Genomic DNA, 16,537 nt, shown 5'->3' with positions numbered 1-16,537 from the left:
TCATGACTCGCTCTCCTTAGTCGCATTTTCCATTGTTACATTCTATGAGTTAAATTTCGCGCTCTCATCAAATAGTGCTATTGTTGTACATACTTAATATACAAATATTAGATTTACTAGCGAGATTGTCCTTTTTTTTTTATTTCCAGTTCAATGCCGATATGTGAAATAATAAATTATGTAAAAAAATAGTTTTTAAATATAATTCCATTGTTATCAATGCTACTCTCGAAACGATATCTGCCAATAATTTTTATTAATCAAATAGTTTTACTATACTTATACGTATAACTATTGAGAGATAGTAACTTAACCTAACGTGCCCACTCACTTGAGAAAGTGAGATAAATGAGGAATATGTGAGTGAATTATATATTTTACCGTCAAGTATAGAGTTTTTATTATTTGCAATTAGTCAATTGCTTGTCTCTTATATGATTTGGTCCAACTGATTTGAGTGTATCGGAAAAAGGTTGAGGGCTATTTCCATCGCCACCCCAGTAGCAATAAATATCGGTATGTATACACAGATGTTCCCGATCCACCTGGGAAACCATATGCAAGTGACATCAGTAGTACATCTTTGGTTTTGTCATGGTATGGAACTGGTTATGATGGCGGTAGCACAATCACGTCGTACCAAGTCGAAATAGCAGAGGTGCGTATGTATTTATATCCACAGTGTATTTGTCTTCTTCTCATATCTTTACAAGTTTTAAAAAACTATTTTTGATTTTTTCAGATCATCTCTGCGTCCAGTGTATCTCGCAAATGGTCACGTGTTGCATCAACAAAAAGTACATCTTGTACCGTGAAAGATTTGAAACCAAATTCAAAATATACCTTCAGGTAATCGCGAATTTAAATATCTACTAATAGTGAATGATTGATATTTAAGGCTAAAGTTTAGACAAAAGAAAATCATTCGTCTTATTTCAAAGTCAGATCACAAATATAAATTAGTATTATTTGATCATCAACCTATATGCTCATAAATTCGAAAAATTCTCAATATAGGATATGTGCGGAAAACAAATATGGAGTTAGTCGCCCTGGAGAAGAATCAGATGACGTCATCAACACCGTTACAGAAGTGGTAGAATCATCTGAAGGTGTGCTTGATTTAATTTTCTTCAATTCAATTGTGGGCCATTAAAAAAAAACACAACCAAATTTAAATTTTTTATCTCAATTTACATTCTCAACTGATTTCGTTTTGTTTTTAAGTTACCTCATTAGCCTAATGGAGTTTTTTTTATAAAATAATTTGAAGTGTTGTACTATGTTTGACCCTATATTAACAGCAAAATTCACGAGTGAGCATCTTAATAATTACGTATGATATAAAATATATAATTCTATAAGACAAGAGCGAATAGAGGACAGCTGAGATAATCAAGAGGCGATAATGTCGCCTTTTCGTGTTCCTTCGCGAAACGTTAACAGGCGTTGGAAATTGATTTTATGATACGAAAATTCTGACAGGGAACACTGCCTCAAAAAGGCAGCTAACGAGGGGTGAAATAAACCAGAACCGTGCTAATGATATGGAATTAGACAAATGTCAAAATCTAGACGAAGTACTCTGTAGAATGCGACAGTGTAGACGTAGGTTATGTATGTCTACCGAGTCTTGAATTTGACCTTGAAATAGTAAACAAGGTCGTTTGTGCTTAGCATCGCCGTATTGTCATCTAAGGATGTTTATTTCCGAATAACTTGGTATTCTAGACTTCTATGATTTTATTCAGTCTGATTCTGAATAGATCTATTTTAATGTGATATCGCAAATTTTACAGAAATGAGTAATTGAGGGATTATCGAAGTTTTTTGCCAGTTTTTTCGAAGAAGAGTCAGGTCTTTTAACTCAAGATAAAGTACTGTTAGAAAAGTTGAAAGCGACCAGTAATGCGCTCTAATACATGTATGTTTTTACCGTGTTATATTGATCTATGAAATAGGACAAATTTACCGATTTTAGATACCTTTAATATGGAGAAAAACCCAATTTGATTTATCCTGAATAAGATATATTAATTTCGTGTGAGAAATATTTCTGTAAAATTGGAATGTGCAATTAATTCTCTGTCATTTGCATCCGGCATTAAAGATTTTAAGGCGTGCAATAAATTTATTCTTCTAATAGAAAAACATCCAAAAAATATATAATTAATCCAAAATTAAATGTTTTTTTTTCTAAAAGGTCGGGAAAGGTTTCCAAATTACATACTTGTAATTGCTATGTACTGTGTTTCAATATCAATCGAAAAATGCTGATAATTTGACACCAGACTGATTTTAATTGAGGTAACGGGAAGAAAAACTGTAAATTACAATCAGAAGTATGTGCAGATGTTTACATAAAATTATATGATAGTGAAATAATATATGTGAGAGTGGATAAAATTAAAAAGTCAGTTTCCAGTATTATGGTTTCTACATGAGTGGTGTTCTGAGTAAGATTAAAAAGGGGATAACAAATACTGTGTTGTATTAGTGTAGTGTTAGAACGCACTCCATTTTGATAAGGGTATTGCTTTAGCGTACTAAATACAGCGTTGTGACAATCTATAGTTTCTTGTTATTTGACGCACAGATATAAATTAGCATTAAATGGGGTGCTCCTGAAGTATGCGCACCAAGATGTCGCATAACCTGAACCCTAACCTGGTACACAACCTGAGTTCAGGTTGTGCGCCATCTTGGTGCGCATACATCAGGAGGTCCCTAAATAGATTTGAGATGTTTTTATTGTCCGTAAATGCATTACAGCTTATAATCTATAATCTACATTGTACATTGAAAAACAATTGTATTCTGTAATTTGAAATTTTTAAAACTTCTCTATGTGCTATATGGTCCATAAGACCTGAACACAACTTCGTGAGAAGTTTTTTTCTGTTTCTGTTGTTGGCGATGAGATCAATTTCACATTTTTGAGTTTGTTTTGCATTCTTTACACAAGATGACAGTTGATAGCATGTTGGGCGGTTGTTCTGGTAAGACCCCAAATATGATATAGAAAGATATAGAGCAAAAATATTTGTGCGGTATCATAATCACAGCACTAGATGTTTGTGGCATATATAGTTCAAGATATTTGTGAAAGAAATTAAATTATTGTGCAGTTTGAAATTTGAAAGATTGTCCGCTTTGAATATAAATCGAAATTCCAATATGATGGAGCACACCAACACAAGAAATGTTGCATACGTTGTAAAAAATTAGAATATCCTTCGAATAAAATATCTAACCAGGCAAATTTAGGGTGTTTCAAGGACAGTGTTCAGTTTTCAGCTGGGCTATACAGCGATGAAACAAAAAAAATTTGTGAATCATGTGATTGGAAGACATTATATTTTCAATTTGACCATCAAATAAGAAATAACCAAAATGTAAGTTCGGTCGTCGATTCCAATCTCAAAAAGAAATTCTGTTTCGAGTTATAGGAATTCATCGATAAAACTTGTGTTATTTTGTGTATTTTCATAAATCTTATATTTATGTTCAATTTATTCAGATGAAGATGAACACTTCGAAGCTCATGGCATTGTTGTCGTCAAAGCGAACGAAAATTTCTCACATAAATATGAAACAAAGGAAAGACTTGGACAGTAAGTTTATTTTAAAATAATACAAAATTATCAACTTTATGCATAATCATGACACTCTACTGGTAATAAGAAAGTGAATCGGTGTTGTAGTTATGGGGTCGTCCTCAAAAAGGATTTGTTCAATATAACTTATACAAGTTTATCGGTAGAGGTTATACTTCACACAACGACAAAGCATGTATTTTTGTGTATTTACTGTGGTAGAAAGGCGCACTCCAACAGCTCATACTGCTAAGCACAGCTGAAGGGCTTACTTGAATACATAAAAAGTTGGAAACCTCAAAGTTCTTCGAAATGCTACAAACTGGACCAGTAGCGTGAGTAAATATTCAATCGAATACTCCAAATGTCAAACTCTCTTATTCTTAGGGGTCGCTTCGGCAAAGTTCATCGAGTTGTACATCGAGAGACTGGGAAGCAATATGCTGCTAAAATCATGCGAGCACTGAAAGCGAAAGACAAAGAGGCAGTCCAGCAGGAAATTGACGTCATGAATAGTTTACGTCATCCAAGACTTGTGCAGTTAATAGACGCGTACAGTCACGGTAGAGAAATAACCATGGTCATGGATCTGTGAGTAAATTATTATTTTAAGGATTTTCAAACTTCAGTCCTATTTCGTTGGTCATGCTAATCCTTTGTACGGTCAACTACTAGACTATATATTATACTTATGCCTTGAGTAATATGTAGCAAATACTTACTTCTCAATATAAATATGTAAAAGAAAATTTTAATCCCGGTTCGTTTCCATGCCAAGCTTTCTGTAATGGATGTTTCACTCGTACAAAATTTTAATGTTTGTATGTATTGAAAGCGTCTTAGCGATTTAAAGCTCGGTAACGGGTATACTTCCTCAAAAGCACAATTTTGTTTCAATACATTCAAGCCTCTGTCGTGATAAAGTACTGTCGGCTAATTCAAGTCTGGTTTAATTCATTTTTATGGTGACGTTTTTTAGTCGCTACAACTAAATTAAAATCTTCAGAAGACAAAGTAATTACTGTATATTTTCAATTTCTACTTAAACACGACATATCACCTAAAAATTGGAAAATGCCTGTCAAAACGACGAAAACGAGTCAATGTTCACAACCATGCTTGAAAATCCGCCCAGTTAAAGAGCGACTGTGCGACTACCAATATTTCGATTGTTTGCGTACCGTTAAGATATTATTGATTGACCATGGTCACGGATATAAACAGGAAGTCGATGCTTAAATAAAAATCCAGGGATTGCGATTATGTGTATCTTAAATTTGATTGGTTTTGTTTAATTTTCAGGGTCTCCGGCGGTGAACTATTTGAGCGCGTCATCGACGAAGATTTTGAATTAACAGAAGCTGCTTGTATAAAATACATGACTCAAATATGCGAAGGACTTAAATATATGCATGATACCCTCGTAAGTTATTTTGACATGAAAAGAAATTTTAGTAAAGTAAAATGTAATTTTGATGTAGTTCAAGTTTTTATTTTCGAATTCTAATGTTTTTATATTTGTTTATTTATTCCAGATTCTTCATCTTGATTTGAAGCCGGAAAATATAATGTGCATTAATAAAACAGGAACTCAAGTCAAAATCATCGATTTTGGTCTTGCAAGAAAATATAATCCAAAAGAAGTTATACGGGTTTGTATAAAATTATTACTTGTCCAACTGTTTTGAGTTGGGCTTAGATTTATAATGTGAGGTAAATGGTTAAAGTAAGCATACGAGGTGGCATTCGTGTCATGTTATGGGTTAAGCTAGTTATGGTACTTTGGTCAGAAGTAAGAAAAGCATATGGAGAGAGATTCAAACTATTGTGACAAGTGTGCGATATACCCCTTCAAATTTTGTGTTTTCCAAGTTGTTAAAAGCGATGCCCATTAGCAGTTATAGCCAGCTTATTCATTTTGAACTCTGCTATTAGGTGATGTTTGGAACTCCTGAGTTTGTTGCACCTGAGGTTATCAATTATGATGCTATCGGACCTCAAACTGACATGTGGAGCGTTGGTGTCATATGCTACATTTTGTAAGTAAAATTAAATTTTGGAATGTATATGTGGGTTCCAGTGGGATTTAAATTTTTTTTAAATCTAGAAAAAATGCGAAATGCGTGTCCATCCATTCTCTGTGAGACAAAATAAAACACAAAAAGTACCTATAAAAATTGAATAAAACGCTCAAATATATATGTACACCAACCGTTGGTTGTATCGGTATCGTATGCGACTAATAGTGAGATCAGTTAATCAGTTAATCAGTCTTATCATTCCAAAGTTTCGAATCAAAGTTGCAGATCAAGTCCCATCGCCATAGCAATTCACATTCGTACCGGTACCGTAACCGAAGCATCAGTTTTGTTGAAAAGATGTCGGACTTTTCTAGTGTCACAACTACGTGATGGCGCAATATTCGCAGAAATGCAAATCACGAGCTTCATAATAACTCGTAGGAAATTTGAAAAGAAATAGTCTAGTAGTGCATTCAACCATCGTTAAGTACTTGGTCGCTTGGTTTAAAAATTTCGGTTAAGAGCGAACAACAAATATCACATTAAGAGATGCGATTTAAATTTTAATGGTATATTTAAAAATGGATATAAACCAAATTAAATCTTCTTATGAAGCATTGCTCTAAGTTTCATCATGGTTAACTCTCATCCAATGGTGATTCTATTTTTATTTTTTTAGGTTATCTGGTCTCTCACCATTCATGGGTGACAACGATTCAGAAACTCTCTCAAACATCACCGCCGCTGAGTGGGATTTTGAAGATGAGGCTTTTGATGATATATCATACGAAGCCAAAGATTTTATTCGCAAATTGCTCGTTAAAAGACTAAAGTAAGTCCCAATATTTAGTTGCAATTTGAAACTTGATGCTCTTGAAAATTATTGGAATTTCTCGAATGTTATGCTATTAACCAACTATTTTAACATATTAATTGTATGTACAGAAATTATCATTGCACGATTACACAAGTTCGTGAGATGCTTAAGTTGTCTTATACAAAATGTATGCCAATGTTCTCAGGCCCTACATTTATTTTCCCTTTGTGCTTATAGCCAAAGATACACAGTCGACAAAGCACTTGAACACAAATGGCTGAAAAAAGACATAAACAAAATGCAGAAGAGCAAACTCAACACAAAGAATCTTAAACGATTTCTTGCAAGAAGAAAATGGCAGGTGGGAAAAGTAATCATTATGATAAATATCTCACTCTATATCTGTACATAAGAGCATCTCTATTTTGTTGCCTTTTGCCTTCTGTGGCCGAATACTAACTTACTGCTTTTCTGTATACCTTAATTTGCTATATTTCTGTGCCGATGTTCGTCCGAAGTTTTTATTTCTGTTTAGAAAACTGGTAATGCCGTCCGAGCTTTAGGTCGACTCGCATCTCTCGCTAACCTGGGATCACAAAACTCCAATGCAAATAAAATATCCAACGGACAACCGAGAGAATCTGGATTTTTAGCGGCACTCAAAGCCCAACTTTTGCGGGAGAATGAAGAGGAACAGGTTGGGAATTCACCTATTTCTTCTCACTTTACTGATCGGGGCCAATATTTATTGCGACCAGTTATTTGTGACTCCATTTTTCAGGATTTTCACGAAAACTGCAAGCCGATGTTCGATACATTATTCGATGATGTTGAGGTAATTGAAGGTTCTGCAGCAAAATTCGAATGCACAATTATAGGAACTCCGGACCCTGAAATAATGTGGTATAAAGACGGAGAACCGATTAAAGAATCGCGACATTTCAGGTAAGTAAACAGGAAATACAAAATACAGTCAATTTTTGAGGGATGCCCCAAGATCCTTCTGTCACCCTGGATGTCTCCCCGACCCTTCAACACTGATCATTTTGTTTCTTTAATTTTTTGTTTTTGTTTTTTGGAGTTGGTACTTACAAACTGGATTACATGTTTCATATTCGTCATTATGTGTCAATACATTTCAAACCCTGTCATTTAAAGATACTATTGAATTGTTAAATCTATATATAAAATTCGGAAACACAACTAAAAATTGCATTTAACAAGCAAACCCACGAGGACCACTTTGTCTGGAAAATTTCCAAAGTAAAAAGTATTTGAGCAAATGCTAGAATTTCAATTGCGATGCCACCTTTGACATCTTACTGATTAGTCAATGTTACGGATATAAATAGGGAAGTCAGTACATGGGGAAACATCCAATGAGTATCGTATATATTATAACAATATTTAAATTGATACAGGATTTCGTACACCGAAGATGACGTTTGTACTCTTCTCATAACGGACACTACCGAAGCGGATGAAGCCGAATACTCATGCAAGGCTGTCAATTGCGAAGGAGAGACCGAACACAGAGCCGAGTTGATTGTCATTACGCCAGGTATGTAGTCACGTGTCCGATGACGTGAACTCAAGCACCATTGTGAGCCTGGACAAGTGAACAGTTTCTCTTGCATTGTGACAAACGTTAATATACACTTTAATTTTACACGGTATATTGATCAAACATTTAATATTGAGTCCAATCAAATATGGCGTATAAAATATGAAATACATTAGGCCTTGTACCTGGATGAAAATGGAAATTATTCGAACTTGAATATTTGGGATTGGATTTTGGTTGCCAGATTTTGGCTTGTCGCCATACGAAATAAAAATTGCTGGAAGTGCTCCTCTATAAATTGTTATGTACCACTAAAATTCATTTCTGGCAACAATCTATTTTCACGACTGCAATGCACGTTTTTGCACTGTTTATGTGATACCGTACGAATTTTTAATGCTTGTATATTTTGACTGCATGCATATAATGAAACCAAAAAACTGAGATAATCGAAACAGATTTTAGATTTTTACAAATACACATTGATTCAAATACACATACACATGGCCATAACACCATTTTAGCGCTTATTTTAGGAGCATATTTGCAACTAAACAAAACCAACAAATATCACTTGAAAGTGTGAGAACGAGACATTATTTTGAACCACGATCGAAAATGTTTGTGAGTAAAATAGTGTCTGAGCGGCTGCTTAAATATCAATTGTTAGGTCAGGAAGTCGCTGCTCGGGGAAACATCCATTGATCATTATTGATTTGAAGTTCAAAATCTCCAATATTTGTCTTCCAGACTGTCATAAAAGTCAGTTACCTCATAATTGCACAATGTCTAAATCTAAATTCGTATTCAATAACTCCCAACAATAACAACTACACAGGACGCCATCCACCCTCAATCCAGACATTACAACATATTATTCTTCCTATGGGATTACCCATAAATTCCACTGAATTTGCGACCATGAATAAAAGATATGATATCAAAGGGTACAAGTATATATTTTCATTGAAAATATCATTTAAGTGTACTTGAAAAGTTTTTTTTGCCCTGTACTCTAAATATCGCCGATGCTCTTAGCCACATTCATTCCGCTTCTTTTCTTTTAATTTTTAGTTATAATTTCGTTTATTTTTTGCAGTAGAAAATTATTGTATTTATGTGATTTTAGTAGTTTTGTCATTCTTTGTTTATTATTCATTTCAAGTGCCTTTTACTTTAATCGCCCCAAATTTTGAAATGTTGCAAAAATGGGAAATTGGCTGAAACTCAATCAAAATAGTGTAATAAATCCAGATAGACACATTTGATATCTCGAATTTTAACGAATTTAAAAAAAATTAAATTGTAAGATAGCAAACAAATTCAGCATTGATTTGCTTCGCTCAGCTCTTTAAAACGATAATTGACATGTTCACTTCTATATAGCCACAATGCTTCACATTAATTCTGCATTTTGCACGCTTGATTGCTCTTTTATGCTACTTCAAAAACGCTACTTTTTAACCACTGAGTATATTGTACCGACTGTGTGTTTGGTGTGTGATTAGGCAAGTTTCTTTCTTATGGATAAGGTGTTATTATAAACGATGAAATATAGCCCATACGACATAAGCAGTTATTGGTGTTTTCTAGTTCAATATGAAAAGCATTTATGTAAAAAGGCAAATTTTTACGCAGTGTCGCTTGGATCATATTTTTGTAATAAGTATGGTACAACTCACAATTCATTAAAAATCACTTAAGCACAAAATCAAGCTATTTTCTTATTATGGTAGTAGGTTATATCTAGTGGATGGAAAACTGTGTTTCGCGTTACAATATTATCTCAAGAATTTAGTTTTGTGATAAAAAAAAATTGTTATTCGATACTTTATGCCCTTCAATATTTTATGGAATGAATATTTTTTTATGAATTTAAAAATTTCGAAAGAATTGTGACGTTAAATTAAAAATTTCTATCACAATATGGTCCGCAACAATACGTTAATGCGATAAAAAATAATTAATGAATTCAAAGCTAAATGCTTGATCCAACAAAACCATTATTTGAACAGCTCGCTATTATGTTTTTCTTTATCATTGCACCAATCTTTGTATTATTATTGACTCGAATTATTATTATTATATGTATGTGTCCGATTTACTGTACCATTTTAATGATATTGAAATATAAACGATTTGCGACTGACTATCATAAATACGAAAGCATGGAATTTGAACTGCATGCATGCTAGTTTAAAAAGATAGAGTTTGCACAGTGAAATGGTCTATTTTAGTGAAATAAATTCAGCATTCGTTCAAAAAAATTATGTAATCAGGAAGGTCTACCGGTACTTAGTTCTCTACTTCTTCTTTAACCAGTTTTCATAGACACTGTTTGCTACTGTTATTATGCCGAACTATCCTCAATTTGTGTCAATCGTTCAGTAATTCAACCAACATATTCAAAAGAAAAAGGTAACTCAAAACAAAACATTTCAGTCACCATTTCTTTAACCGTTGATTAACGATGTCTATGAATCCCAGGGGTCATATAAAATCAGGTAATCAGTAAAACCGTAGTACAGCACAAAATATGAAAATAGCAGGATGCTCATTATCGCGCTAACAACGGCGTACATCTACTTAAATGTTGATTGTCTTATTTTCTTGATATTTTCAGTCTCAAATGATTCATCAGATTCTTTGAACTCAATTTCATCTTCGTCACGCTCGACATCTCTCTCTTATACTTCTGTCTATCCTCCAGTCTTCTGGGCTCAACCTGGCGGATCAGTTGCCTTTCTTTTTGAGTCGCTAGTCAATAGTTTCGATAAGAAAGGAAATTCTAGTGTTGTCATCGACGACGCTACTCAACCAAAATGGTTTAGGATTACCAAAGGCTCCAAGCTAGAGGGTGATTCCATAAGGGAAGAAATACTGGCAACATGTAGTAACAGAATTCACATTCGACATAATCAAGTCAAAAATGGGTTTCCCGAGACAACCAGTGTTTTGGTTATATGCAATGTTTCCGCCCAGGATGAAGGGAGTTATGAATGCGTAGACAGAAATGGGACTACTACAATCAAGTACACGCTTCGGATTTTGAAAGGTACGTGAAGCAACAAGAGATTTTAAATATATGTAAATATATATATATAAATAAAGTGGCCACATATAGCATGAGGTTGTGGTTCCTAAACTTTTTTTCCGCTATCCCAAATTTTGTTAAATATCAAATTTCGGATGTTCGCGACCCCACATTCAGAAAAGCACACGACTTTCAAAAATCTATTCATTTATCTCAATTAATGCGAACAATGCAGCTGTATATTTTTTGCGATTTTTGCAATCTTGCTATTTCGTAAGAAGCAATATCAGAAGCATAGACAGCGGATTTAATCACTGTAGTAAATACTTTCATAACCTTCGCCTGCGCTGATAGCGCTTAAAATTTACGTTGAAAATATTTTGACGCAACCTGAATGGTTTGACGCGATGGGGCATATTTTTTTTCACTGATTCCTTGGGAAGAAACACGCTTCGGTTCATGATATACTTAAGCGAAGCCAAATTTGAGAGACGTTTCATCATAAGTTCGTTTTCTTGAAATTTCAGACGTTATTTTAAGTATTTGTGATATCAGTTCAATTTTATTTGGAATAATTAGAAAAGCATGTAGCCTAACTGCAAACTTTAGAAAAGTAGCAAGCCCGCCAGTAAGCCCAGGATTATAACACATCTAGGCAAATATATAGTCAGAAGTTTACGATCATTCACAAATATCAATTCTACCTACATCATTCTAAGATCGTAGAGGCTAACAGGTGTCACTGCGTCTCCCTGATTCAAAGTTTTATCCAGACTCATATCAAATCTTGACCGCGAATAGAGTATGATTAAACGAAACTTACTTCTAAACCACAATAACTCGGAAATATAATTCATGATAGGTAAACAAAGAAAGGAAATGGATGTGCGAATGAGCCTAACTTTAAAGTCATATAGTAGGTCGGGGAAAATCGGACACCCGGGGTGTGATGGTCAGTCAAAATAAAATCCTCCTAATAGCGACACCACGCGCTTTTTCGTCGCTCAAAACGCTTCGCGTGAAAGAGCGACATCGTGCGAACAAAGACAGAACCAAGATTTCACATTCAGGCTCGACAACTTACAAGGCGGTGCTTTTTGGGGAAAGGGTGTTTCTGTTGTTGGGATAGAAAAACGTCAAATTATAGAGTCCCATGGTGGCGATAAATAATTTTAGCCGGAAAAGTCTGCGAACTCGGTTCTATTTTGTTTATTTGTTGAAAGTAGTTGCATTAGATCGAATAAATTCTTTAGCGGACTGCCAGTACTCATTTTTCTGTTGGGAATGTTAATGGGCCGTCGTCATCGAAACTTATAAATAATTATTTTTTGGTACTAAGTACCCTTTTACAACAAAGATCAAAAGCACACTCATCGCCATATTTATACTGGGTCTCTTAGAAGTTAGGCCCGGCGTAAAATTTCATCTTACCCTGTCCAAATTTTTTTTCCATATGCGTATAAAATACGCCCAAGGTTATGCCGAGCAGTTACAAAATAAGTACTTCTAGAGGTAGTCCGTGTAAAGAAGAAAAAGTGCAGACTAAATTTTAAATTTTTAGTTTTCCTAAAACTGTTCAAACTCTTTTGAAAATTGCCCTGTTATGTCCTTTATGGGGTAAGACGGACATACTTTTTAATATGCAAGAAAAGTGATCTGTTTAAAAAAAAATGTAAGAGACATAATCCTGGGCCATCTAGGCGTTGACCGAGGTCTTATGACCGAAATCTTAGACACCATCAAGTTTATTTTGGTGTGTGTTCGTCTTGCCCACAAAGTGTTTAACTTACTCCGATATTTTTTTAGTTGAAAATCGGGCGTAAATTTCGATTCGTTGCTATGGCAACAATGTGCGAATGTGACAAGATAGCTGGAGGGTGGGTGCATAAATCAAACGTAGAACGAATGCAGCTGCGACATTATTTGAAGAGTTATTCAAAATAACTTATTAGTGGGTCCGACTTCTCCCGACCTACTATATATCTAATTTCTGGCAGATTTTTTTCCCTAAATCTCAATCTAGCTAGAAATTTAACGATATCATTTTTTGCAGATACCGATTTGATACAAATGAAAAGCCGTCGCTACCGATACTCAAATAATATGTAACTTTCATCACTATGTGTGCAATGTTTTTGAGTAGACGTAATAAAATATTTGTTTAGATCTAACGGTACATTTCTAGCTAGCATGAGATTTGGGACAAAATTCTGCCAGTAGTTGGATATATGACTTTAAAATTAGGCTCATTCGTATATACAGTGACTTGGCGGGCCTTATTTCAACTGTAAAAGAGCATATATCCAGACATACCTGAACACGTGAATGCACAACGTCAAATTCGTATTTGTGATTAAAATTATTAATTGGTGTGTCACTAGACTAAATTGCATTTTACTACGTAATTAAAGTATTTTGAATGTACGTACGCAAAGATGCTCACAGCACTTCCAATTATAAACAAATATATATATATCAAACATTTCGCATCATCACCAGCAAAAATTTCATTATCCATATTTCAAATCTTACGGACTTGTGCCATATTTTACGTTACAAGTGGAAGTCAGGCGACCCCGGAGAATCTGCACTCACAGTTTCAGTACTACTGGCATAAGGTGACGATATAATGACAAAAACAATATCTAGTGTGATTCAGAACGTTTGCATCCGCCCGAATTGTAAAGTTTTGTGCGGATGCTGAGATTTGAAAAATAAATATATGAAAACACCTTATGAAAATCGCCGAGGATCTAAATTTCTTCGCACTGGAGCTTGTAGATACGGAAGAGTAGAACCACATTAATGGGCTAGAGAGGATTAGAAGTGAGAGATGTCATAACTAACTTCCCCAATTATCTCTCTCAGATTTCATGTTGCATAAAAAGTTGAAAGGTTTATCACCGCAATTTGTGAAGAAGCCACAAGACCAGTCAGTTCCAGAGAGAGTGAATGCCGTTCTTCAGTGTTCAGTACTGGGAAATCCAGCTCCTATCATTCAATGGTATCAGTATGGAACAAGGGTGTTTCCTGGAACTCGTTACAGGTGGGGTATTAAATATTTTAATGTTGAAACTATATAAATGTTGGAAGCAACATTCATGTATAAATATTCGCATTTCGCATATCATATATCTTTTATACCTGTTCTGCCCATTTTATGCTACATTACTTGAGCGTTCGACTTATCAAGTCATAATCGTTATTTTATTAACGTAACAAGTCGTACGATCGTACCGACATGATGCTGTCTGTTTGTAATGATATATATCATATTTTGTAGTTTTGCAGAGGAAGGAAACAACGCCTCTCTTACAATATTGGATACACATTGGTATGACAGGTAAGGGCATTTCACATAAATACGACTTGTGTCATTAGAATATAATTTTGAAACTGTTTGAATAACACTACCCAAGTACCCATAACCTAATATTTGCCGAGTTTATTAGCCTTTTAATAATATCTTAATTGACGCCATTAGCTATACAAATTGCCTCGGATTGACGAAAATATGTTAGGCAAAACCAGAAGGTAATATCTGTTGCTATCACCTAACTATGATATGGAGTAATATTGCGTGATTTAATGTGCGGGTTACACCAGAAATATATAAAGGAAAAACCCTTCCCAAATAGACCATACAACAATTGTTGCTTTGACTTTATTGCAGTATCGCAGTATGAATAGACATCAGGGAGTCAGTTTCTTCCGGCAGTTACACACAATTTAATCTATTTTATGACTATCACTCAAATAGTAGCTAAATAAATAAAAATAAACATAAAAATATAACTTATAACTGACAAAATTCCGGAGCTCAACGACTCACTGCGTGCTCACTAAAAACCCAGAAACAAGAAAGCACATGGGTGAAAATTCAGAAATGCCAGATTATTGGTCGGCGGCATAGACAGCCAAGTTGGCTCACTTGAAGCATATTTGGGATTCTGGTGTTTTTAAAGCAAGAAAATAATACCAGCAAATAATAACTGGATCAAATTTTGGATAAGAATTCAGTTTGCTGAACAAATACGAATCTGCTGCGCAATAAAATTTATTGATTTTCGCAAGACTTGCATTACTACAAAAATAGATATTGCGAAAGAGTGGAAGACTTCTCCAGAACACAAACTCTTGTCCATAAATAAATTGAGGGAACATTTCTTACAAAACGCGGTGTAAACCTCCTTGAAGTAATTGCCGAAGCGCGATATCTAATCACAAATTCTAATCATATATATATACACTTTGCTTCTCAGCGCCAAGTACGAATGCCGAGCAATCAATACTTTGGGAGAGACGTCCTGTCATGTGGATTTGTATGTTGAACCACCAGAGCACCAATCAGTTGAATTCGATGGTTCGCCAATGTTTCTCACTAGAACCGAGTCTGCTGAATTTATGATCGGGGACACCGTAGTGTTCAAGTGTACAGTTGCGGGAATTCCAACACCAAAAGTAAGTATATATGCTCTGAGAAAAACATAAAAATAAATATTTGTATTTGCGATACCACAATCATAAAAAGTGTTTTACATATTGTAATGTTCTCTATGAAGCTTTATATGTTACTTAGTTCCCATCTAAAGGCTTCTACGAAGTTCTTAGCTCGAAGAGAAATATTGTTTTTACCGAATTTATGACGGACTAATGTCTTAGTGAAAGAACCGATTCGAACTCAAAATGATGTTTTAAACAATAATTTTTGTTTCCTTGTTTTTCATCCAAAACACACCTATAAGTAGTCTAATCTCCCACCCTCTCCCCTGAAAGCTCCGGCTCGGATTTTAGCACAGTACTTTTTTCAGACTTCAGTCTTTTCTGACTTTTATCAATCTTTGTTGAACTAGATTTTTTATCCGTAAATTTATATAAATACTAATTTCATATAAACTTAGTTTCGTAATTCACTAGATACACTGGAAAAAAGATGGTCGCGTGATATATGCAAATTCAAGGCGTCAAATGAACTTAGGCCAGGGAGGAAAACACGATTTAATCATCGTTAAAACAGGCTCCTCTGATGAAGGAAAATACGAATGCGTTGCTGAAAATGAGCGAGGAGTTGCACACTGTGTATCTTTCTTAAAAATGAACGGTATGTGAATAATTGATTTTCTAAATTCACGTAACTATGTCAGTGACGCAAATTTGTACACTGGGACACCTTAAACAAGACTCTTTCATAAACCAAAAAATTCAATGCCAATATTTTATACAAAAATCTGAAATAAAAGAAAAAAAACTCAATCGATGGACCAAACAAATTATATTTTTGTTAGAAAGATGTTGATAGAATAATTTCTGACCAAAAGCACTCAATGAAACACTATGCCAGATATAATCTCCGATGAAATGACTCAATCCTAATGCAACTTTTATCATTATGTATACTATTATGTCAGTGTCAGTGATAGATTGTGTTCGGTGATTTTACTATATTTATAATTAGCTCCACATGCTGAACATGCTGATATTACAGTGAACTATTTTCTTTTTATT

The 16,537-nt window shown here is 34.5% G+C and overlaps 1 protein-coding gene across 6 annotated transcripts in view; it reads left to right on the top strand.

Moving 5' to 3' along the window:
- LOC120341953 (uncharacterized) overlaps positions 1-16,537 on the top strand; it is a 130,938-nt gene that overhangs the window by 66,942 nt on the left and 47,459 nt on the right. For all 6 annotated transcript variants that reach the window (XM_078111550.1, XM_078111556.1, XM_078111561.1 and 3 more), the window contains 18 exons: positions 531-658; positions 743-849; positions 1,018-1,112; positions 3,521-3,614; positions 3,984-4,187; positions 4,899-5,019; positions 5,132-5,248; positions 5,532-5,635; positions 6,297-6,449; positions 6,672-6,795; positions 6,970-7,131; positions 7,216-7,379; positions 7,856-7,995; positions 10,622-11,053; positions 13,901-14,078; positions 14,316-14,375; positions 15,295-15,493; positions 15,950-16,133. In XM_078111550.1, the coding sequence (XP_077967676.1) occupies positions 531-658; positions 743-849; positions 1,018-1,112; positions 3,521-3,614; positions 3,984-4,187; positions 4,899-5,019; positions 5,132-5,248; positions 5,532-5,635; positions 6,297-6,449; positions 6,672-6,795; positions 6,970-7,131; positions 7,216-7,379; positions 7,856-7,995; positions 10,622-11,053; positions 13,901-14,078; positions 14,316-14,375; positions 15,295-15,493; positions 15,950-16,133 (2,766 nt within the window). The remainder of the gene's footprint in view (positions 1-530; positions 659-742; positions 850-1,017; positions 1,113-3,520; positions 3,615-3,983; positions 4,188-4,898; positions 5,020-5,131; positions 5,249-5,531; positions 5,636-6,296; positions 6,450-6,671; positions 6,796-6,969; positions 7,132-7,215; positions 7,380-7,855; positions 7,996-10,621; positions 11,054-13,900; positions 14,079-14,315; positions 14,376-15,294; positions 15,494-15,949; positions 16,134-16,537) is intronic.

The sequence above is a fragment of the Styela clava genome, chromosome 1, assembly GCF_964204865.1.
Source record: "Styela clava chromosome 1, kaStyClav1.hap1.2, whole genome shotgun sequence".
Taxonomy (NCBI): domain Eukaryota; kingdom Metazoa; phylum Chordata; class Ascidiacea; order Stolidobranchia; family Styelidae; genus Styela; species Styela clava.
Note: the sequence above shows the minus strand (reverse complement) of the source record. Positions and strands in the feature narration are given on the sequence as shown.